This window comes from Cucurbita moschata, unplaced genomic scaffold (assembly GCF_002738365.1).
Source record: "Cucurbita moschata cultivar Rifu unplaced genomic scaffold, Cmos_1.0 Cmo_Scf00012, whole genome shotgun sequence".
In the NCBI taxonomy this organism is placed as follows: Eukaryota; Viridiplantae; Streptophyta; class Magnoliopsida; order Cucurbitales; family Cucurbitaceae; genus Cucurbita; species Cucurbita moschata.
Window position 1 is genome coordinate 2994882 of NW_019268528.1, and position 23996 is coordinate 3018877.

The following is a 23996-nucleotide window of genomic DNA, read 5'->3' on the forward strand; positions in this document are numbered from 1 at the left end:
CACTGTGTTTTTTAAATTGTTTTCAAGAATGGGGTCGAAGGCTGAAACATACATTGTCTAAGCCAGCGATGATCGAAACTTCTTAAACTTTCAAGTTTGTGTTTATTCAAAGCCAGAAATTTGAAGATCGCAACAGAAGTAGTTTGATAGTTAGAGCCGATAAAGAAATTGACAAATTTTATGTTCATATTATGATGCTCGACCTTCATTTATGAGTTCTTTCTTATGATTTGTAATTCCACTTCTATCTCTTGCATATTTGAACTGTGACGTATGAGTAAAACAAAGGTATATGAAGAGACTTACGTCTGGACGAGAGTGGTTCTGAAGATAGGACGATTGAGAAAAGCTTAAAAAATTTGAAATTACTATCAATGCTAACAAGGTGCACATCATTTTTCGGTAGCTCATTATAGAAACTCCAAGGAAGTAGGTGAGTAAGGACAAAACATGTGTGACTCCAGGGTGTCTGTGCTAGTAGTTTTTTAAATTATTATTATTATTATTATTATTTCTTTTTTTTTTTTCTCGAATTTTTAGGTCAAATTATAAAATTATATCTGTTTTTTTATCGCCAAAATTACGACTTGTTTGAACCATTTCGTTCATCACTCGACAGAGGCTCGACTATTCCCTTAGCATTGCCTTGCCTATGGTTCGATCTCTTCCTGATCCAGAGTGAGTTCATCTTTTGAAGGACCGAGAAGGAAACTAGAAATGGCATTCAAGCTGGATCTATTCCTTATCACACTCGCTGTGATTCTTTCGCCTGTACTTTCCGATCTGATCTTCTCCAAGGTTGATCGTCGGGTAAGTATCGTTTGAAGGTTTTGAGTCATGTTTTTATTGATTTCAATAGCTCATTCGATTGCACTCTGCAGCTTCCCTCTTGTGTTCCATACATTTTCGTAATGCTTAGGGATTTGTGTTTTATGATGAGGTCTAAGTCTTCATTCTTTGTAAATCGATTACTTATCATGTGCTACGTTTTATTCACTCGGTCAGTGTATGATTGCTACATTTGCGAATTCTGAAATTCCATTTCTTGATGTTTTTAATTTACCTCGCTTAATTCTTTGTAAATCGATTAATTATCATTTTTTACGTTTTATTCACTCGATCAGTGTATGGTTGCTACATTTGCGAATTCTGAAATTCCATTTCTTGATGTTTTGAATTTACCTCGCTTGATTCTTTGTAAATCGATTAATAATCATGTTTTACGTTTTATCCACTCGATCAGTGTATGGTTGCTACATTTGCGAATTCTGAAATTCCATTTCTTGATGTAATTAATTTACCTCGCTTAATTCTTTGTAAATCGATTAAATATCATGTTTTACGTTTTGTTCACTCGATCAGTGTATGGTTCTACATTTGCGAATTCTGAAATTCCATTTCTTGATGTAATTAATCTACCTCGCTTAATTCTTTGTAAATCGATTAAATATCATGTTTTACGTTTTGTTCACTCGATCAGTGTATGGTTCTACATTTTCGAATTCTGAAATTCCAGTTGTAATTAATTTACCTCGCCATGGTGTCGTTGACTGTATTTCTCTTCCCGTTTGCAGATTGATTTGACATCACAAATCGTTCGCATATCTTCAACTATAAGGGTATGGTATCTCTTGCTATTTCTTTTTGTTTTTCGTGAAATTAACATGAAATTGGGAAGACGTAGTTTTTGGAATATTCTACGTAATGGGGCACATTGTGGAAAAGGGTTGGTGTAGTTTGAGGATCTATGGTTTAATAACTTCTTCGTGCTGTTCTAGGTGGAAAATGAGGGGACTGATGTGGTGTCTGAAGTACTTTTAATCTTTCCCGTGGAACAAGCAAAATACTTGTCTCATATTCAAGCTACATCGAATGAAGGAAAAGGGAAAGCCAAAGGATCTGCTATAAATTTCCCTGTCAATGTTGTTTATCCCAAGGAAATGCCTCCAACATTGAAATTTTACTCGGTATCTCTACCAAAGGGATTAAACAAGGGTGACAGCTTGACTTTTGATGTGTTTGCTGTTTTCACCCATTTGCTGAGTCCATTCCCTGAGACGATCACTCAAGCTGATGTTCAGTTTGTATTGTTTCTTGACACTGCATACTTTTTATCTCCTTATACTGTCAAGGTCCAGTCATTGAGTGTTAAATTGCCCGAAGCAAGAATTGAGTTTTATACAAAATTGGAAAATACCAAGATTCATGGTTCTGAGATCAAATATGGCCCTTATGAGAATGCTCCCCCATATTCATTCGCACTCATACGCTTTCATTTTGAAAACAATCAGCCATTTCCTGTTGCTCAAGAGCTTGTCCGTGAGATAGAAGTTTCTCACTGGGGCAGCGTTCAAATAACAGAGCATTATAATCTTGTCAATGGTGGTGCTCAAAATAAGGGGGGATTTTCCAGGTCTTTTCTTGTTTTCTTTCTTCTTCACACTAATTCTTGCAAGTTTTCATTCTTGCAGAACGCGTAACTTTGTTGCTTATTTCTGCTGCAGGTTTGATTATCAGACCAGACCTTTTGCACGAGGTGCTTCAGCATTTAGCAAACTTGTTGCAAAACTACCACCAAGAACTCATTCAGTATACTATAGAGATGAAATTGGAAACATCTCTACATCTCATCTATGGGGCAATCTTAGGAAGGTGAAAATTTTGTTTTAGCAATATGACGACCAAAACTATTTACCTGATTATTTTCTCAATTCTTTTCTGAAATTTCAGACAGACCTGGAGATTGAACCTAGATATCCAATGTTTGGTGGTTGGAGAACTTCTTTTACTATTGGATACAGTTTGCCACTTCAGGATTTTCTATTTCAGGATCAGGGAAAACGTTTTCTTAACATCTCTTTTGGCTCTCCAATAAATGAAGTTGTGGTTGATAGGCTCATTGTCAGGGTAATTTTCTTTTTTCCTCTATTGTTATATGCTGCAATGTGATTGATAGGGTAATTTTTCTGCCATCAGAAACATAGCGCCCTTAAATCAGGGATTTATCAGATGCGAAAAAATAAAATTTGGCATCCTTTGCGTGTGACATTCTCGAATTCTTATTTGGTGTTCTAAAACTTATTTAACATTCACCAAAAGGTATGTGCCAATTTATGGATTAACTGCTCATTTTTTATGGTGTACAAAGTATTGTACCATTTTGACATTGTTGCAACTTTTTCATTTACTTATATTTCCTTGTTTCTATTCAAAGGGTTACTATAACTTCTAAGGTTTTGTTGTCTGCTATGTTCAAGGGATGTATCCATAGTTATGGATAATATTCAGTTTATGTAGAACTCAAACAAAGGGTTTCTTTTTTTATTCATATAATTGATTGGTTTTTTTGTAAACTTCAGGTTGTTTTACCAGAGGGCTCCAGTGATTTCTCTGTGTCTGTTCCATTTTCTCATAAACAGTGGCATGAGGTAGGAGGATAGACTAATGACATAATTCTTTTATTGTCTCCTTCCTATTTGTTTATTGATTTTTGTTTTATTTTATTATTATTATTATTATTATTATTTGCGTTGAAATGTGTCAATTCAGTTTCCCTGAAGCTTCTATTTTGATTGTTACAGAAAAAAATTTCACACTTGGACATTGATGGTAGACCAGTGGTTGTACTGGAGAAGGAAAATGTAGTGCCAGAGCATAATCAGCATTTCCAGGTATCTGCTCTCTTTTAAATTGAATTTTTTGGATGTTCTGTATCTCTAATGATTTGACCTAATCATGGACGCAGTAATAATCATGGTGTGAGTTGTATGTAACGGTTGAATTAAAGGTTACTCACATCTGAATTATTAAGTTTTCTAACTCTTTCTTACATGATTTGCAGGTCTACTACAAGTTCAACAGCATTTCAATGCTTAGGGAGCCTATAATGTTGATTTTTGGATTCTTTGTCCTTTTTGTCTCATGCATCATTTATATGCATTCGGACATGTCAATTTCAAAGTCTTCTCCTTCTTATTTAGCTAAACTACAGTGGGATGAGGTAAAGTAGATGGTATTCTATCGTATTATTCCAAGTATGTAGATGGTTTAGGCAGGGCCATAGTAGAAGATGCCTTACATTTCTGACACTGGTGGATTCTCACTGCCTTATTGCTTTGTCCATCTCATTTCAGGTGCAAACTGTGATTCAACAAGTTCAGAATATTATCAATAGACGCTTAACCATACACGATAAATTGGATGCGTCATTGCGTGATCTTTCTCGAACTGGTGATGTCCAAGCTTGTAAAGCAGCTCGGAAAGCAGCCGATGCTTCATTGAAAGAGCTTTCAAAAGAGTTGAAGTCTTTGCTTTCATTCTTGCAGTCGGCCCAGCAGGCCACCCAGATATTGCCTAAGGTTCAATTGCTTCTAGTTTGTTCGTATAGATTTAACTGTGAATATCATCATGCATTGACAAACAAAATATAGTGAACTCAAAAAACAAAACAAAAAAAGGACAGAAAAAGTCGAACAAAATATAGTGTGATATGTAAAAGGAGATGTCCTGTCCCATGTTGGCTCAAACACAAACTGATTAGAGAAGTGGGGATGCTGGTTGTCATGAACAAACTATGTTAAGTATCAAGTGGTGCTGCCTGTGCAGGTGGAAGAGCTGGTGGCCAAGGAGAGAGATCTGCAGGAGAGGTTGGTTGTGAAACACATGACGGTGGTGGACTGCTACGAGAAGAAGTTCGGTGGACGTGAAATCGAAAACAGGGTTGCTTCACAGCAGCAAAGAATTACAACTTTGAGGCAGGAAGTAGATGATCTTCTCGAGTTCATTGATGAAATATAATGAAATATGCTGACAGCGTTGGCATATTTATCTTCATGACCACATAACGCCCTAAGATTAGCCAATGTCTGCTTGGGGTTCAGAATTTTGTCGTGCTTTATTTAGAGATTTTGGTTACCTTCACCTTTAATCTGATGACCTGCAAGGTTTTGAATTATGATCCAATTAGAAAGTATAAGCCTGGAATAGAGCGGATACATAATGGCATATATTATAATCCTTCCTCTTTATCTACATCATGCTGATAATTTATCCTTGAGGCTCATGGAGTTGGCCTCGTACCGCACGACCACATGGAGTTGCTCTAGATGAGATTTCGTGGAGTAAGCATGAGCTTTACTTGAGATTATGTAATACAGGACAATCCTTCTAGAGCCCCAACCTCAATTTCTCTCACCTCCGCTGCATCAACAAAACTGCTCTTCCATATGGATCGTCTTGGCATGAATTTTGTAAAGAAATTGACGGAGCAAGGAGAGGGAGGGGAGGTACAATCTCTTCTCTTAGTGCAACAAAAAATCTTGGATTTGAGCTCTTCCTGATCGAGCAACTTAAGCACTACTACTAATTCCCATTCGATAGGTTCCCATTTGGGGAATGTGAAATTGCAGCCCCGTTCCTACAAAGACATAATATCTTAACATTGCTCATCTATTTTCTTTAGATCTAGCCTAATTAGCATCGAAAAACATTCAACTTTTCGTATGACCGTAATATTTATACGAGACTTCGCTCGGGTGCAACTTTTAAGTATTAGTAGTGATAAAGAACCCACCATGCTTTTTTAAAAAAACAGAGAGAGAGAGAGAAGACCAAATCTTTGACTTTGACCAATTTTCATATTTAATTCAATCTGAAGGTATAAGCTATTGCCTCCAACGCAGATTGGGGTAAACGATAAGATTTTGTGCTGAAAAGGCTTGGAAGGAAACTCGCATGGCAGCTTGGGGTTTATAAGTTCTAGGGTTTATACGGCGGTTCCATCTCCTCCTTCGTTTTCAATTCTACTTTCCGCACCGATGGACACTTCTCTCAGATATGCCGGAGACTCCAGAGCCCTAGGAATCCACGCCAAGGAGAAGATTCCTCTCAACTCCAACACTTTCTTGGAGGTAATCCATTTCCTTCTCTAGCACTGCAACGAACCCTTTCTTTTACTTTTTCGTTCCCATTTTCGATTCTTGCCAGTTTCCGTAGTGTGCGCTTGGTAGGATTTGTTCTCCGGTATCACATTGATTCGGAACCGTATTTTGAAGCATTCTTTTACGCTGATTTAGAAGAAAATGGATTTTACTGTCCTTGGTTCTAACATAGTTGCATTTTCCTTTTCCTCTTCCTTGCTTAAAGGTTCGTGGTGAGCTAGATACAAGAATTGGTGAACCGAGTCTACTCGCTGCTTCCGTGAGAAAATTTTACCCCGATGTAAGGTTTTCTTGGTAATCAATTCACTTTGTGGAAGTCTCTGTTTGGTATTTGTTACATTTTCTTCATGATTGTAAATCAAATGCAGTTGTTTTCAAGCGTCAGTTTTGGGGTGAAATATGACAAATATAAGAAACTTCATTATCTTGCTCGTGGGAAAGTGTCTCTTCCTGTGGCAAACGATGGTTTGTTGAAATTTACTATTAAAGGGCAATCTCAACTTGAAAATAATTTTAAGCAGGTTAGTGATGACTAATTGTATCTTGTGAACTTGATATTTTCTTTTGCTATTCTTTATGACCAATTTTGTTTCATTGTTTTCTTGGCAAATCAAGCACAAAGGAGCTGCTGAATTTTCTTTGGGTGTATTAAATTTTCTAAGAGAGCAAGATTCTTCGGGTGCATTAGATTTTGAAAGGGTGCAAGATATAAGAGTCAAAGTAGGATATGAAGTGTTCGAAAAGGTAGAGTTAATTTTCCTTTTTCTGCTTTATAGTCATCAGTTCAAATCATATTTCTCATCTTACATAAAATAACTATATTTTCATTCCATACTATATATTATTTGATTGTCTCTAGTTATCTCATGATTTAATTCTCTAGTAACCTTGTGTGAAATCCCATATCGGTTGGGGAGGATAACAAAAGATTCTTTATAAGGGTGTGGAAACCTCTCCCTAGGAGATGCATTTTAAAAACCTTGAGGGGAAGCTCGAAAGGAAAAGTGCAAAGAAGACAATATCTACTACCAGTGGGCTTGGACTGTTACAAATGGTATCAGAGCTAGACGTTGGGCGATGTGCCAGTGAGGAGGCTAAGCCTCGAAGAGGGGTGGATTGGAGGGTCTTACATCAATTGGAGAAGGGAACGAGTGCTAGCGAGCACGTTGGGTCCTGAAGGGGTTGGATTGTGAGATCCCATATCGGTTGGGGAAAGCCTAAAGAGGACAATATCTGCTAGCAGTAGACTTGGGCCGTTACACCTTCACAAAGGAAAAAAAAGTCAAAACAATTCCAAAAAGAGATTAGAAGTTCTCTTTTAGTATCCTCCTCGTCTTAGTCCTTCTTCCTTGGTAGTTGGTAGTGAACCTATGAATGAAATGTTTTCCGAGGCCTTGAGGCAAGGAACCCTCTGTCTCTTTTTTCTCTTTTTCCACTTCGGCACTTGATTTGGCTTAGATGGCTGTTGTACTAGGGCATGACTTCCAATTTGATTAAAAACGCCTTGCACTGTACCTTGTCAAAAGTATTAATACCACTGTGGACTACAGACCACAGAAAATACTTGACTCTCTTAGGAGCTATTCTTCTCCAAATGGCCGTACTAAGCGCTTTCGTCAACAACCTTTTTTCTAGCTATGATAAGCAGATTTGACCAAATAGGAAACATCAGCTTCCAGCCTCAATCATAATTGCCTTGAGTCGCTTTTCTACTCTCCAACCAAACAGAAAGATTGACCCACTCCTCTATCTCCCCCTCAAACTAACCTCTTCTCAGCCTTAAGTCCCAACCACCATCTGCTAGGTTCTCCAGCTACTGGAATTTGCTTGATTTAGCATTTGAAATACTAAAAATCGAAGGGAACATGAACCTTAAAGGTGGAATACCGGTTTATCTATCTTCCCAGATTAGAATATCTTTCCCTTGTACTCGAGGATTAAAATATAGATATTGATATCAATTGAGATTTCAATCTTACGGATATATCGATATATTGTTATAGATGAACATTCTTGTAAATGAAGAAATTTTAAAAATTATTAATTAATAAGATGGTTAACTTCCAAACTTAGTTATAGATCTTGTTATTGGTATTCGTATTCATATTGGGATTAATAAATGATATTTATTGTGTTTTATGTGTAATTATAAAAGATATCTGAGATATTGATTAATCCACATATACTTCAATCCTTGCTGGATCCTACCTTATCACTAACATTTTGCCAAAAAGGGTGTTTTATCTCGAATGATTTCAGTGTGTTCCTTTGAGCAGTCTGGACTGTGTGGAATATAAGAATTCTTCACGAGGTTGAATCCTCGCTGGAGTCCATTCCATTTCCTGGATCTTAATTCTTCACGAACATAAGAATATGTTTAGCACTTTGTTTTTTTAAGCTTAGTTTTGGAGTTTATTTCCTAATGGTGTGTTCTTTCTTCCTCACCTTTGTTAGTTAAAGTTGCCTATGGTTATATATCATCCCCGACATGATAGCTTTACACACATCACATTATTAAGCAATTATTGTTCTGTCCTGCATTGTACTATACTGAGCTTTTCACTTTTATTCCATCACTTTCATACAGACACCGTACATTCAGATCAGGGAAAATAATTGGACACTGAATGCAGACCTCAAGGGTAGATGGAATGTCAGATTCGACCTGTGAGAAGCTTTGGTTGAACTTCCTTCACAAACACAGTTTCAGCTGCTGAATTCCTCTCTCAGATATGTACTTAACCATCATATCTATTGTTTTTATTCTAATTTGCATTGTCTCAACAATATTCTGAAGAATTTAAGTGTATTTATCATTCCATTTTAGAAAATTTTGATGCTAGAATACACCCTTTTATTAGCTACAACTATTGTTCACTTCAAAATTAAGAGGGGGAACAAAAGCAGCTTATAAGAATCTAAGCTAATCACAATCTCCAATACATTGGGGTACATAAAGAGTACATAAACTTGAACCAAAATTCAAAATAGGAAAAGAATTTGTGCTTGCTACGCATTCTTTGTGTTCATACTTCCTTTAATGCAGCAAGAACAGATGAAGTTTCTGTAGGGAGTCAAGACTGCTAAACTCAATTAGTAGCACCTTTAGCAGCTTGTCTTGCACCAACGGAGAAGAACTCGGCGATAACCTCGAGTGGCATTCCTTTGGTTTCTGGGACTTTCAAGTAGACGAAAATCCATGAAACTATGCACACGATTGCGTAGATGCCGAAGACGCCTGCGAGACCTATTGCACTAAGCATCACAGGCAGAGAATAGGTTACTATTATATCCCCGATCCAGAAAACCATTGCGCATATCGCAATGCAGAGGCCACGGACCCTTGTCGGGAAAATTTCCGAGCAAAGGATGTTTGGGATTGGTCCATATGCCATCACGAAGATGCAAAAGTAAACAACTACACATATGGTTGAGATTGCTGCATTGACCATGGTGCTCACTGTAACAAGCTCGAACACGACGAGAATGAGGAGCGATACTATTAGCACCGGGATGGTAGTGAGTAAGAGCCGCCTACATAAGAGCAATGTTAGATTGAATTCGATAAACAAACTACGAAATTCATACGTACTTGTAACATAATTTCGTTTACATCGACGAGCTTCTAAAATGGTGACTATACCTTCTGCCTGAAATATCCATGAGCCTCATAGCCACAGCTATACAGGGAAGCATCAGGAAGGTAGTGAATGCACTAATCAGGAATGATGAAGATTCAGAACCAATCCCCATATTTGATAGCAGAACTTCAACGCCTGCTTCTTCAAGAATTTGAGGAGTGTAGTAAAGAACTCCATTGATCCCAGAAAACTGTATTAGTTTGAAAACCGTACGTGTAAGATTCGATCACTTCGAACGTAAACATAAAAAGATCAAACTGCAAGAAGATGATATGCAGTACCTGCTGAAGAATCTGGATTCCAATTCCTACAATTAGAGCGTGCTTAACGCCTGGTTCGAGGAGAGCCGACCATATGGGAGTCTTCGAAACAGTTTCAGATGGATGAACCATTGCAGGGCCGACCGGGCGCTGATCTTTAAGCTCTTTAGAGAAAAGAGCAGGCTGGCTGACTAATGCTGCAGCCTGGATGAACTCACCTTCTCCATGGACATCTTCACCAGGAAGTGAAAGAATCGATCCACGTCGAGACCCGGGAATATCCTCCTGGTGCAGATAAATACGTTTAAATCCACCCTCCTTCCCGTCCTCTCCTTTCTCAGACCATTTCCATGCCAACTGCCATCCTCCACCAATTCCAGTATTACCGACGGCCTCGACATTTCCTTGCATAAGACTACTATGGCGCCTCACGCTGAGGATACTGCCATGTGAAGGAGGGGGAACCATGTCTTTATCCATGCTCGTTGCCTGACGTGAAAGCAATGGACTATGCAGATTGTCGTCCGAGTCCACTCCACCCGCCTCCGATGTATAGTCGTCTCCTCTTTGGCTCTCTTCGTCCCACTGCTCGTTTTTCACATGAGGTTCAGCCGTGCTGAACATGCTGCCGAAATTCGGAAAAACCATGCTTCCAGACTCGGGGAGCTTCTCATGAATGCTACCGAAGAGGGTGACGAGCGGATCCATCAGAGCCATACTTTTATTGATCAAACTCCCTTGTCGAGATGCAAGCGCAAGAGAACTCTGCCCTGTGACAGGCTTAGCAACCCAAGATAGGCCTTCTCCAGGTCCATATAACCTGATTTTATCTTTCTCATCAGCAGCCTCTCCTTCAAATTCTTCAGCAGGACCTATTATATACTCTTCTATGGATGTTTCACCACCAATCCCAAGACCTTCAACCAGCAAAGCCATCTCACCTGTTGAGGAAAGACTTGTAAGAAAATAATCGACAATCAAATCAAAAAGAGCAATTTCTCGGTGAAACTCTTTCCATGTTATGCATTTCTATACATAATCATTGTCCGCTTTGGGCCGTTACATATCGCTGTCAACCTCACGGTTTTAAAATGTGTCTGCTAGGGAGAAGTTTCCATACCCTTATAAGGAATGCTTCGTTCCTCTCTCTAACCGATATGGGATCTCACAATCCACCCACCTTGGGGGTCAGCGTCCTTGCTGTCACACTGTCCAGTGTCTAGCTTTGATACCATTTGTAACAATTCAAGTCCACCACTAGCAGATATTGTCCTTTTTGAGCTTTCCCTTCTTGGTTTTAAGACGCGTCTGTTAGGGAGAGGTTTCCACACCCTTATAAGGAATGCTTCGTTCCCCTCTCTAATCGATGTGGGATCCACAATCTACCCCCTTGGGGGTCAGTGCCCTCGCTGGCACATCGCTCGATGTCGGGCTCTGATACCATTTGTAACAACTCAAGTCAACTTCTAGCAAATATTGTCCTCTTTGGATTTTCTTTTCCAGGCTTCCCTTCAAAGTTTTAAACACATCTACTAGGGAGAGGTTTTCACAGCTTATAAGGAATGTTTCGTTCCCCTCTCCAATCGATGTGGGATCTCACAGTCCACCCCCCTTGAGGGCCCAACGTCCTCGCTGGTACACTACCTAGTATCCGGCTCTGATACCATTTGTAACAACTCAAGTCCACCGTTAGCAAATATTATTCTCTTTGAGCTTTCCCTTCTGGGGTTCCCCTCAAGGTTTTAAGACGCGTCTGCTAAAGAAAGGCTTTTACACTCTTTTAAAGAATGCTTCGTTCCTCTCTCCAACCAATGTGAGATCTCACATATACCGTTCTGATACTCACCGTTGTCTAGTTTTCATTTTAACAAATATGACAGTTCTCAACAAATAGTTATCACTTCCTTCTCAAACACATCTTCCTGAATATCACACATTGTTGAACTTACGAAAATTAAGGACTCACAAAGCGATGGACTAATGTAAGTAAACAAAAACAACGCTCGGGGAATATATAAGTTTCGATAACCGACGTATCGAGGGTCCAGTTTTGAACTATGCTCGTGGAGGCCTAGCCTAACCAAGCGCTAGGGGAACATGAATATTAATTAAACAAAGTCTTAGTTTCCATGTACGAACCTGAAACATCCTCCACGCCACGGAGTCTCTGAAGAACCTTTTTCGCCTCGAGCATCTTCCCTTTACTAACAAGCCACCGAGGAGATTCAGGCAAGAAAAACACCGTTAGTATAAAATAGAGCACAGATGGGATCGAGAGAACTCCAAGCATTAACCTCCAGCTCGGTGAGACCGACAACGACATCGAAAATACCATACAATAGGATATGAACATGCCACCAGATCCAGTAAACTGAGGGAGAGTATTCAACAATCCTCTTATATCTGATGGAGCAGTTTCAGAAATATAAACAGGCACAAGAGTAACAGCAAGACCAATCCCAAATCCATCCAACAATCTAGCTATGCAGAGTACAAACACATTAGGTGACCACAACATGATCAAACCACTTAGAAAATAAAACAACGACGACAATATCAGCATCGGACGTCGACCGACCCAATCTGATACCGGTCCTGAGCACGTCGTAATGATCGTAGCTCCAATGAGCGATATGGCCACGATAAGACCTTCCACAGAAGACTTAAGGGCCATGTCTTTCTTGATGTAAACCATAGCCCCTGATAAACAGATAGCCGCCATGGAATAAAGTTCCCAAATGAAACATGAAGCTAAGAGAAATCATGAAAGAAATTGTAGTGAATGAGTACCAGCAATGGTGGCATTGTCCCATCCTTGAAGAAAGTTTCCAATGGAAGCAGCAAGAGCTACTAGCACAGCTCCCTTCATTTATAGCTAGCTCTAGCTATGACCTGCAACAACAAAGAACAGAGGAGAAGGGCCCTTTTATCCCCTAAACTCTATGAATCTCCAAAACCCAACAAAAACTACACAAAAAACTTCAAGAATCAATTGAAAACCAGAAAAAAATGAGCTCAGAACTGATAAAAAGAGACACCCAGATGAGAGAACGCGACAAGGACAGCGAAAAGGCTCACTGTTCTTGGTTGAGAGCACTATGAACTGTCTGGTTGGACGGATTATTGAGAATATAGACAAACCAACCATTATAATACTAATAATTAACACTTGAAAACAGTGTGGGATGTGGGATCGATCCGATCAACAAACTTTTAGAACATTACATTAAAATAATGAAGAAGAATCAATCAAGAACAGTCAAGAACAGCACCTCCGATTCACGAAGAGATTTGAGCAAGTTCAAACGGATTCAATCATAGATGGAAAAAGGGTTTGAAGATTACAAAATTACAAAAAATGGGTCAGAGAGAATGAAATCAAAGAAGAAGTGAGAGAGAACCTTGAGGGTTATGAAGATCCAATCGAAGCTGGAAAGTATGTTCAGTAGAAGAACAGCATCTGGGTTTTGTTACTGATAAAGGAATACCGACAAACAAAAGCTTTCTACTCAGTAAACCCTATGTTTTTTCTTCATTTTTTGTTTGATTTTTGCCCAAATGGGTTTCACTTTTCCTCAAGTTCTGGATTCAAAATCCGAAGAACAGAACAAAAGGAATAAAGAACGAGTGAAAACAGAGTGGAAAACAGAGTGGAGGTGGTGGTGTGAGGGGGAAGGAGACGAAAGTGGGTAGGATCCAGATTTGGTTTGCTTGTTCTTCATCAAAAATTAATGAACAAAACGCATTATATAAATCAAAGAATGGGGCCTAATGGCAAGATGAGAAGATCATTCATCATTAAATTAAATGCAGAATATGAATCATTTCTGTGTGAACAGTCACATCTTCCATGGTGGATCCACGTGAGCTTTGCTTTCAGATTCCTTCAAATAATTGTTTTTATTGTTTTCTTTCTAAAATCATTACTTTTCTTTATGATTCAAATTTGCACCCTTTAGCTCAGATTCTTCATTTTTTTTTTTTTACATCAAAATAAATTTTAGCTAGAAATTTGAATATTCCATAGTAAAATTTTTAAAAATTGAATGGTAATCAAACGGGTATTAAAAATTTTCTAACATAGATGTGTTCGATGAAAATTTCAAATCGACTAATTTAGGGAAAGCTCAAAGTAAAATCACGAGAGTTTTATTACAGAGAGTCGTGTTCATTTAACAAAATGATCTTGGACAAATACGTAAACTTTTATTTATTGTAATAATATTAGAAGATTTAATTTAATTTTTTTAAAATGGTTGCAAGCACGTAGAGAGAGGAAGAGATGGAGATGAAGAAGGAAGGTGTTTATGTCTAAATGCCACTATGTAATAATTGAGAATTGAGGCTCACATGTTCTTATATGATTTTTTTTTAATAGAAAGTTTAGGACTATAGTTAGTGTCTTGCTTCGATCTTGATTTGGTGTATTATTTAATCTTAAGAGAGTCGTCGACTCCGACTATCGTTCATGCACGATCCATATTATATTTGACCAACCTACGTTCTTGATAGGTCATCTATGTTTTAGTTGAGTCTTTCAATGACATGTTCCGGTCCTCTTCCCATTACTTAAAAAAAGTGAGCTGTCGATTTAGATACAAGATATTATCCTTACCACCTGGATAATTAAACGACCCAATTGAAAGAACGGAGCTCTACTAACTAAGTTATATCCCCGGGGTCAAGTGGGGTCGATATTCTTTTAATAAGATACTTTTCTGAAGTATCTAATCTTTTGATAGAAAATATATGCTTAAACGATTAAATTATGTATATGTTGGTTTGAACAACGAGCCCTTTGGGCGAATAATTAATATATATATATATATATAATTTATTGAAAACAAATCTTGAATGTTCATAAATGGAATCATTCATCTTCATTAATTTCCTAATATTTAATGAGTTCCATGGAAATTGGGATGAGCTAAGTACATGTGACCTTCAATTCACCAATTTCCTTAAAAGAAGGAAAAGGTGTGAAGAAAAAGACATTAATGCCAACCTCAACAAATGAAAAATGTTAAGGTTGCTTGGTTTTATTTTATGTTTTTTTCTAGGTGGATGTTAGGTACAATAATGCATTTTATAAGACACCAAAATTTTAAATCTTTCCACTTTAAAATATAATTTATTAATTAACTATTATCGGACAATAAGTTTAGTAAGTTCATTGTCTAAGTTTCGAAATCAAGTAATGTATCAGTGCTGTTTCCTATTAAAACGAGATCGTTATTGCATGCATGACATGACCGTTTCATGTAGATATTTCATAAAGGGTGACATAAACTCGAACGTTTATAATAAAATCTTTAAAACAACACGGTGGAAAATAGATAACGTGAAGTTTAAATAAAATAAAGAAAAAAATAACTTGAGTATATAGGATCAAGAGATGCGATCGCATGCAATCATGTTTGGGATCTATTCTTTTATAGAACATCATGACATGGGGTAGAATTGGATGTGTAGTATTTATCTACACATGACCCACATACGGGCACATGGACACCTAGGCGAGCTCGTATACGTACCTTTAAACTTGGCCTTCGACTAGCATACATTCACGCTGCCGAAATGCCACAAACGAAAGGAGTGCACATAGTATTATGGTGTACATAATACCATAACATAACATCGTAGAGCACACGTCAATGCTAATCCTAGCAGAGAAGTATCTTAATGCACGTGAACATATAATATGCATGAGGTGCTCGTAGTTTAAAATCATGGCATGTATATGTGAGGCAAGTTATACCTTAGTTCATTTCATACGTAACTTAATTATTTCACGTCATCTCATAATATAGTGTGTAACGTGTTACCAACATTTTCCATAACATAGCTTGGACATGTCAGCATGATATTCCATAACATAGAATATCTCGTAATTACAACATAACATAACGAACACTGTCACATAACATACTCACATCACAATAATAATGTAACAAACATGCATTAAACAATCATAAGGCACGGTACATGTAGGGTCATTGGACACACACCGTTCATACGCAAAACAATTCACCCAACCAAGTCAGTAGTAAAACACTTACTTTATTGACCTAAGTCGGAGTTACTAATTATTCTTGGTACTAGCTTGAATCTGCTCCTCAAAATCCAATTCAACCTTGATGATATCCGTTAAAGCAAAATGACGGTAAGGATCAACATACAATTTATTAGATACTATAATTTTATAATATATTTAAAAATTATTTATATAAATAAAAATATACATCGGTCAGAATGCTTTAAAAGTTCTACAATCTTCATCTACGTCAACATTTGTCCATATTCTCATCAAGCCCCGCTAGTGTACAACCACATCACTTTCGGTTAAATTCATTTTTTGTTATGTTCACAGTCGACTTTTGGTCGATCATAATTAATTTTTGGTTCCATTTGACGATGGATTTGTGGCGTAAATTCCTAGAACACAACAATCAATTTTGGTATTTATTTTTATGGTTATTATAATTTTTTCTAATGCCAAATAGAAAGAACCGTAAAAAAAAACTTGGGATGGATGGAGGTAAAACGGAGGATTTGGAAATTGACTTAGAGGCTGTTCTTTGGAAGACTACTGATATCGTATGCTAGAGAGATTTGAGAACGATTGTGAATGGAGAAAATCTTCGAGAATAACAGACAAAGCGAACTACATTATAATAGTGATAACACGATGAAACACTCAACTGTATCAACACACTACATAATTTTTAAGTTATTATTGGAATATGATCGTTTATGTCAAACACATATGTTTTAAATTTACCCTAATAATCTTGAAATTTTTATGTACTGGATAATGCACAAAATTTAATTTTAAAAAAAAAATCAATAATAAAAATTAATTACGAGGTTTTAGAGCATAAATTACAAAACTGATCAAATCCCTACGAGCCTTTTAGCATTGAAAGCCTTTTCCTCTGCACCTGCACCTCCCTCTTGAAAACGCTTCAATGATTTTTGTTGGTTTTTTTGTAATAAAAGGTATGGTTGATTCCTTAAGAAGAGTTAAGAAATTTTTAGTATAAGAAATTCGTGTGACTCGATATCACAATTATATTAACGAATTTCTTAGAACAAGGTATTTGCATGACTAAATTTGACCAATGTTTTAGCTGGTATAGTACAACGTATTGATGTGACAAAGTTTGACCAAAACTTTAAAACCTACCGCCCTAGAGACTAAAATGTTGAGTTTGAAACGGGAGCTACCAAAATGCTATTAAACTCAAACCGCAGGTACTAAAAATGTAATTTTTCTAGGAAAATATCCGAACAATTTAGGTGTAGGCTTTTGTCCTTGATTTTTTAAGAAACCTAGCAAGATCTATTGGTAAGAAATTATAGATATGAAGCACATGAGTAATTTACATGCTTTTGTTACCTACATTTAAATTTGTTCTTATTTATTTGATTAGGTAGTATAGCACATAATGGTGATCAAGATAGTGACTCCTCCACGTCTTTTGTCTGCGTTTATTGTTTTCATGTTAATATCAATTTCCTTCCCTTTAGGATCATGTTGGTGCAATTGATGATACTCAAAATGCCACCTAAAAGTTCAAATATCAAGTCCTAACTTAGAACGGCTTAGATGGAACACAAGAATTTATTGATATGAACTTAATGTTAGAAATCACGACTTTCCACAGTGGTATGATATTGTTTCACTTTGAGCATAAGCTCTCGTGAATTTGCTTTGAGCTTTCCTAAAAGGCCTCGTGAGGCCAATGAAGATGTATTTCTCACTTATAAACCCATGATCATTCCCTAAATTAGTGAACGTGGGAATCACTCCCAACAATCCTCAATACTTAATGGCAAAAAAAAAATATTTCGAATTATTTCAAAGGATGACTATTAAATACAATGAACCAATAACTTTCAATTTGAATTTAAAACACAATGATTGGCTATCGAGGATCGGTCAAATGGTCGTTCGAGGTGGGGTGACAATCGACAGTGATAGGGGGGATAGGGGGCAGTGGTGGCACAAGATTAAAGGGTCTACTTTGTTCGAGAGTTTGAAAGAAGAAGGTCTCAAGGGAGACTCTATTGTGTACTTTGTTCGATGAGATGATTATTGAAGATTGTTGGAGTCGATGAAGACCATGAGTATATAAGTGATAGACGTTATCTCTATTGATATGATGCGTTTTGGAGAAATCAGTCATGAAAGCTTATACTTAAAATGGACACTACCATACCAACGTAGTCTCGGGTATGAAAAAAAGCAAACCCTTGAAAATAAGCCCATGAATTTGCAAAATTACATGAATTGAAAGGCAGGCAAATAATTTAAAGGTGAGCCCACCACGAATGGAACACCAAAAACTAGGCTCTCCACATCTTGTTGAAAATGATGTCCAGCCAAAATTGAAGCTATTCCTCCAAAGGCTTGGTTTTCACGAGTGGTGCTTAAAGCATATCTTTCAACCCAAATTTCAATATCAAATGATGGATTTTTTAAATAGTTGTATATGATTTAACTAAATCATTTAGGTAGGGACATGTGAATGCGAGCACCATCCGTTTGTATAAAATTGGACAATCAAATATTTTATATCAAATTCAACAAGCCCACACACGTAGTGCACACACAGTTATTAACTTAAGTAAGTTTAGGAAAATTGACACCATTATTCACTTAGCAAGTTTAGAAAAATTGTTAGTCGGTTCTTTCGTTCAAAGAAATTGATAAGGAACACGATGTTCTAAATGTTTTGACTGGACGTATTACATGATCAAAGGTAAAGAAGATTCAACAAGCATTTATTTTTTATCTACAAAATTTGATAGGCTCGGTTCAACCATTATTTCTTGTCTTACAAACTGATTTGATTGAGGAAGGACAATTTGGAGGTTCGGAAGTGAATATTTGCATAGTTGAAGCAGCGAATGTTATAAATTGCAGTTGATTGATAATTTGTTAGAAAACTTTGTTTATTATTTTTAATTTCATGATTTCTTGCCATGGGAAAAAGGGTGGGGGAAGTTATCCGTCAAATTGACTTGTTTCTTTTCTTTTGTGGAGCTTTAGTGGATCGGGATTAAATTATGGCCACTAACTCATTCCGTGCCCATTTGAAGAATTGAAAGTTTCTTTTGTGTGGGAAGACTATAGATACCTATCAATTATTAAGTAAAAGACCGATTGTGAAAGAATGAAATTGAGATCTCAAATGGAGACTTTCACCCTTAGAAATCCGAGCATCATCTTTGTCATTTCTAAGTTTCATGCAATTCTTATGTAGATTGCATCGGAGTCATTCAATCAAGCCTTGATCAAGTTCGATTGTGGAGTGACTCAACTCTTGTGGTAGATTGCATCTGAGTCATGCAATTCTTGTGCATCTGAGTCCTGCAATTCTTGTGATAGGTTCCAAATCTTGCTCCTAGGAAGTAATTTTCTTTTGTGTGGGAAGACTATAGATACCTATCAATTATTAAGTAAAAGACCGATTGTGAAAGAATGAAATTGAGATCTCAAATGGAGACTTTCACCCTTAGAAATCCGAGCATCATCTTTGTCATTTCTAAGTTTCATGCAATTCTTATGTAGATTGCATCGGAGTCATTCAATCAAGCCTTGATCAAGTTCGATTGTGGAGTGACTCAACTCTTGTGGTAGATTGCATCTGAGTCATGCAATTCTTGTGCATCTGAGTCCTGCAATTCTTGTGATAGGTTCCAAATCTTGCTCCTAGGAAGTAATTTTCTTTTGTGTGGGAAGACTATAGATACCTATCAATTATTAAGTAAAAGACCGATTGTGAAAGAATGAAATTGAGATCTCAAATGGAGACTTTCACCCTTAGAAATCCGAGCATCATCTTTGTCATTTCTAAGTTTCATGCAATTCTTATGTAGATTGCATCAGAGTCATTCAATCAAGCTTTGATCAAATTCGATTGTGGAGTGACTCAACTCATGTGGTAGATTGCATCTGAGTCATGCAATTCTTGTGCATCTGAGTCCTGCAATTCTTGTGATAGGTTCCAAATCTTGCTCCTAGGAAGTAATTTAATTCCAGCATTATCTCTGGGTTCATTCGAATTTTGTATAAAGAGGTGTTAATTTATTTGATTTAAGGATTTTTGGTTCAACAATAACTTGGATAGATGACTGAGGACTAGGGTTGCCTTATTAGAAACTCTCCTCTAAGTTCTTATTTCTGCTCCATCTATTTGTTTTGGTGTATTTTTTTATTAGTGATTCACGGAACGAAGCAGTGGTTCTATCCCTTTTTATATCAATTAGGTACGAGCAAGACAACTCTATTCTAGAAAACAACATCAGACCAGTTTCCGCTTGATGGCTAGTTCATGAATAAAGCTGTCTTTCACTGCCCGTCCTTTCTTTTTTGTTACTGAAAAAGGGTAACTTTCTCGCTGGTTGCTATAGAAAGGTGGTAGGGTTGTGTTAGCGCTCTTCCTTCAGCTACCCCCGACTTATCTATTCATCGTTTATACATAAAAATATTAACATTAAAATATGTTTATTTATTTTTAAAGTTTTAGGATATTATTTCAAATTTTAAAAAATTACCAATATTTTTAAGACAAAGTTCAACCTATATTTTTTAATTTAAGTTTTTTTATACGAACAAATAATTGAAATATACATGCATGAACGCTCCCACGAAAATGTCATAAATTAAGCTAAGTTCCAAGTAGATATTGTAGTAGACATCTATTTTCGACCATCATCCAACACCACGAAGCAAAAATGCTTGGGGATCCGTACAAACATCGTTTCATATCCTAACCATTTCGAAAACATTTCATGGTCGTATCCTTCCGTATGGATCCATACGGGTGGAGAATAGCAATTATAATCTAACGCAAACATCTCATCACCTCCCTCCACTCCAGTTCTCATCCGACTCACCACGACCACCGGCATAAGCAGCCACATCAACCAACGCGCCACCATCCACGGCAAAGCTCGATGCCTCCTGACTACCTCCTCCGCCGCCTTCGAACAACAACTGTGGGTTAAAATGGCCTTGAAAGTGGGTGTTGGTCCCCTGAATTGACGGCGGCCAGAAATGGGTGTCGAGATTTAAGCCAAATGGAAAGGGGTTTGGTTGGAACATGAAATGTGGGTTGTTCATGTTGAAGCTGTCGAGGCCATTTTCATGGCGGTGAAGGTTGTGTAGAGCTGCTTGGAGGCGGATGTTGTTATGGTCTATGGTTTGAGGTGTGTCGAGTAGTAATGGCGGCGGAGAAATGGGAGAGGGGACCGACAAGGGAGATGATTCTTGGTGACATGTTTGTTGTGGTTGGAAGGATCTTGGTTTTGTCTTCTCTCCTGATTTGTGAATTATTCTGCATAGAACCCATTCATCCTGCATCAAATCACACATAAAATTAGCAAAATTTTGAGACTAACAACATTCTTGGCCTAGCGTTCTTGCTGGTACTTGTTTCTCTCTCCCATTGATGTAAGATCTTACAATCTACTTCTTCGAGGGGCCCAACATCCTTGTTAGCACACCGTCCAGGTGTCTTACTCTGATACCATTTGTAACCGTCCAAGCCTATTGACCAGCATCCGGCACACCACTTAGTGTCTGACTCTGATACCATTTGTAATTAGGTAAATACCAGTGCAAGCAAATATTGTCCGCTTTGGGTTTCCCCTTTTACGTTTGCTAAGGAGAGGTTTTTATAAGAATGTTTCGTTCTCCTCTCCAATCGATGTGGAATCTCACAGTCCACCTCATTCGAGGCGAGTGTCTTCACTGACACACCGCCCGGTGTTTGACTTTGATACTATTTGTAAAAATTGAAGCCCACCATTAGCACATATTGTCCTCTTTGGACTTTTCCTTTTGGGCTTCTCTCAAGATTTGCTTTGATACCATTTGTAACAGGTTAAGCCTACAGCTAGCCGATATTGTGGGTTTTCCCTTTCGGGCTTCCATCAAGATTTACTCTGATATCATTTGTAATAGTTTAAACTCACATTTAGCGAATATTGTCCTCTTTGAACTTTCCCCTCAAGATTTTTAAAACACTTTTGATAAGAAGAGGTTTTCACACCCTTATAAAAACGCTCCGTTCCCCTCTATAACAGCCTAAGCAGATATTGTCTTCTTTGAGCAAAAGCCTCTCAAGATTTTTAAAACGTGTTTATTAAGGAGAGGTTTCCACATTTTTATAAAGAATGTTTCGTTCCCCTCCCCAAATAATGTAAGATATAGCTGGAAAGAAACGAATACGAACCTTGCAGGCATTAGGGGAAGCAAGATCAGAGTGGAGGCGATATTCATGCATAACCCACTTGGTTTTAGTGCCTCTTGGAGCTCCTCCTTTGTAGAACACGAGAGTTTTCTTTGTTCCAAGCTTCACTCCATTGGAACTACTGTGAATTTGCCTGTCTTTCCCTGTGGCTTTCCAGTAACCAGCCACTGTGGCTCTGTTGGTTCTTAATCCTGTCGGATACTTCCTCACTCTTAAGCTGAAGAAATACCATTCTTTCTCTCCCATCTTTGCCTCATCTGAAGAACAAAATCATTATAATCATCATTTATACGAACTAATGATCGAATATTCGATCGTATAACTCATCAATCTAAGATTTTGGGTCAAATGAAAAAAAAAAAAAATCGCTAAAATTCATTTGAAAACACATTAAAAATGAATCTTTGAAGCCGTATAAGCCCACTACTAGCAGATATTGTCTTTTATGGGCTTTCCCTCAAGGTTTTTAAAACGAGTTTACTAGGGAGTGGTTTTCATCCTCTTATAAGGAATGTTTTGTTCTCCTCTCCAACCGACGTGTGATCTCACAATCCACCCCCTTGGAGGCAGTGTCCTAGCTGGCACACCGCCCCGTGTCAAGCTCTAATACCGTTTGTAACAGCTCAAGTCCACCACTAGCCGATATTGTCCTCGTTGGATTTTCCTTTCTTAATCATTCACTATCGATCTAAGTACACCAAAACAAATCATCAAAGTAGAACAAAACACTCACAAAAAATTGTTCAACTATTTAAACCAACAAAACCACGGACAATTATTCTCATAGAAATACTAAAAAATGTTCCAGAATTAGTAACTTCTCTTAGAAATACTCTACGATCAACAACTTCTCAATGCACGACTACCACATACCACGATTCTAACATGATGCTTAATGTTCGGCTTCAAACAAGTCAAGCTTATTGACTCACAGACTCAAACAGAAACACAAACCAAACAAACCCTAGAAAACGAGTTTCATGCGATTATTACTTTCACGATTATTTCAATAGGGTAAGCTTACACGACATGATACTTTCAATTCGAGAGTGAATCCCGAGCGAGAAGATCGTAAAGAAATTACGAGTACCTGGAAGCTCCCAAGGCTCACATCTATTGAGGTCAACTTCAGCAATATTGACACCATGAAAATTTGAAGGTTTAAAGACCTTTGAAGCAAGATAAAAGGCAATGAGTTCTTCATCAGTAGGGTGAAACCTAAAGCCTGGTGGCAATAATCTATGCCTTTCCTTAGCATTATCAGCTTCTTCTCCATTTAGTTCATCAATAACTTCTTCAATTCCAAACATTTTGTAGAGAGAGATATGAGTTATTGGGAAATAATAAAGAGAATTTTAAGAGCTTAAAAGCTTTGAGACTTAGAACATGATGAAGAAGTTGGAGAAGACAAACACTTTATTACAATTATTTCAACTTTTCAGGACGATTGGTTGCGTTAGAAAGGACAAAAGAAATGAAAGTTAACGGATTGGTGGGTCAAAGGAAGAGGCATTGAATGCAAAATGAAAGCTCAAGAGAAAGAAAGAAAGAAGGATGCTTTTGGTTTGAATTGAAAACTTTGAATCAAACTACTGACTTTTACTTCTTTGGTCCATACCTAAATCGCTATACGATTTGTTTAGAACGAGCTGAGACTCGTACTCGTTTTAATGATTCAAGTGTAGCTTGAGTGATTAAGATATATGTCGTTTGTAAACAAGTTAATGATTTGAAAAAACAGATATGTTAATTTAATGATGTGGTACATTCTTTATAAGAGTGTGGAAACATCTCTCTAATAGATATGTTTTAAAATCGTGAGGCTGATGGTGATGTGTAATGGGCTAAAGTAGACAATATTTGCTAGTTGTGGGGCTTGGGCTGTTGCAAATG

The 23996-nt window shown here is 37.4% G+C and overlaps 4 protein-coding genes across 7 annotated transcripts; 2 read left to right on the forward strand and 2 right to left on the reverse strand.

The window, feature by feature from the left end:
* Positions 1 to 592: 592 nt before the first annotated feature.
* On the forward strand, positions 593 to 5027 carry LOC111450744 (dolichyl-diphosphooligosaccharide--protein glycosyltransferase subunit 1A-like). The gene is made up of 10 exons (XM_023091007.1): positions 593 to 810; positions 1575 to 1619; positions 1779 to 2413; positions 2505 to 2652; positions 2731 to 2907; positions 3360 to 3428; positions 3582 to 3671; positions 3842 to 4000; positions 4134 to 4358; positions 4606 to 5027. The coding sequence occupies exons 1-10, from the start codon at positions 718 to 720 to the stop codon at positions 4795 to 4797; spliced, it is 1833 nt and encodes a 610-aa protein (XP_022946775.1). The 5' UTR covers positions 593 to 717; the 3' UTR covers positions 4798 to 5027.
* Positions 5028 to 5651: 624 nt separating this feature from the next.
* LOC111450458 (outer envelope pore protein 21, chloroplastic-like) lies at positions 5652 to 8786 on the forward strand. The gene is made up of 5 exons (XM_023090613.1): positions 5652 to 5909; positions 6145 to 6219; positions 6308 to 6460; positions 6555 to 6683; positions 8527 to 8786. The coding sequence occupies exons 1-5, from the start codon at positions 5817 to 5819 to the stop codon at positions 8608 to 8610; spliced, it is 534 nt and encodes a 177-aa protein (XP_022946381.1). The 5' UTR covers positions 5652 to 5816; the 3' UTR covers positions 8611 to 8786.
* LOC111450456 (monosaccharide-sensing protein 2-like) lies at positions 8779 to 13635 on the reverse strand. 4 transcript variants are annotated; one of them, XM_023090607.1, is made up of 6 exons: positions 13242 to 13635; positions 12631 to 12732; positions 11980 to 12540; positions 9862 to 10781; positions 9583 to 9770; positions 8779 to 9473 (listed from the first exon to the last, which is right to left on the reverse strand). In XM_023090607.1, exons 2-6 carry the CDS (start codon positions 12707 to 12709, stop codon positions 9029 to 9031), a joined length of 2193 nt encoding a protein of 730 aa, XP_022946375.1. In that variant the 5' UTR covers positions 12710 to 12732; positions 13242 to 13635; the 3' UTR covers positions 8779 to 9028. The 4 variants fall into 4 exon arrangements, with proteins under 4 accessions (XP_022946375.1, XP_022946376.1, XP_022946377.1 ...); XM_023090608.1 differs by having other exon boundaries at positions 12631 to 12807; XM_023090609.1 differs by having other exon boundaries at positions 13113 to 13251.
* Positions 13636 to 20500: 6865 nt separating this feature from the next.
* Positions 20501 to 23491, reverse strand: LOC111450457 (protein CUP-SHAPED COTYLEDON 3-like). The gene is made up of 3 exons (XM_023090612.1): positions 23194 to 23491; positions 22086 to 22360; positions 20501 to 21205 (listed from the first exon to the last, which is right to left on the reverse strand). The coding sequence occupies exons 1-3, from the start codon at positions 23411 to 23413 to the stop codon at positions 20711 to 20713; spliced, it is 990 nt and encodes a 329-aa protein (XP_022946380.1). The 5' UTR covers positions 23414 to 23491; the 3' UTR covers positions 20501 to 20710.
* Positions 23492 to 23996: the final 505 nt, after the last annotated feature.

Bases quoted from the DNA above. Each gene is read 5' to 3' on its own strand.
- LOC111450458 (XM_023090613.1), top strand. From the start codon at position 5,817: ATGGACACTTCTCTCAGATATGCCGGAGACTCCAGAGCCCTAGGAATC. The intron at 5,910-6,144 runs GTAATCCATTTC...CCTTGCTTAAAG, and splicing joins ACTCCAACACTTTCTTGGAG to GTTCGTGGTGAGCTAGATAC. The intron at 6,220-6,307 runs GTAAGGTTTTCT...AATCAAATGCAG, and splicing joins TGAGAAAATTTTACCCCGAT to TTGTTTTCAAGCGTCAGTTT.
- LOC111450744 (XM_023091007.1), top strand. From the start codon at position 718: ATGGCATTCAAGCTGGATCTATTCCTTATCACACTCGCTGTGATTCTT. The intron at 2,414-2,504 runs GTCTTTTCTTGT...TTTCTGCTGCAG, and splicing joins AATAAGGGGGGATTTTCCAG to GTTTGATTATCAGACCAGAC. The intron at 4,001-4,133 runs GTAAAGTAGATG...ATCTCATTTCAG, and splicing joins CTAAACTACAGTGGGATGAG to GTGCAAACTGTGATTCAACA.
- LOC111450456 (XM_023090607.1), bottom strand. From the start codon at position 12,709: ATGAAGGGAGCTGTGCTAGTAGCTCTTGCTGCTTCCATTGGAAACTTT. The intron at 12,541-12,630 runs GTACTCATTCAC...TCTGTTTATCAG, and splicing joins GGACAATGCCACCATTGCTG to GGGCTATGGTTTACATCAAG. The intron at 9,474-9,582 runs GTATAGTCACCA...GCTCTTATGTAG, and splicing joins ATGGATATTTCAGGCAGAAG to GCGGCTCTTACTCACTACCA.
- LOC111450457 (XM_023090612.1), bottom strand. From the start codon at position 23,413: ATGTTTGGAATTGAAGAAGTTATTGATGAACTAAATGGAGAAGAAGCT. The intron at 22,361-23,193 runs GTACTCGTAATT...TTTGTTCTTCAG, and splicing joins TGAGCCTTGGGAGCTTCCAG to ATGAGGCAAAGATGGGAGAG. The intron at 21,206-22,085 runs GTTCGTATTCGT...GATTTGATGCAG, and splicing joins CTTCCCCTAATGCCTGCAAG to GATGAATGGGTTCTATGCAG.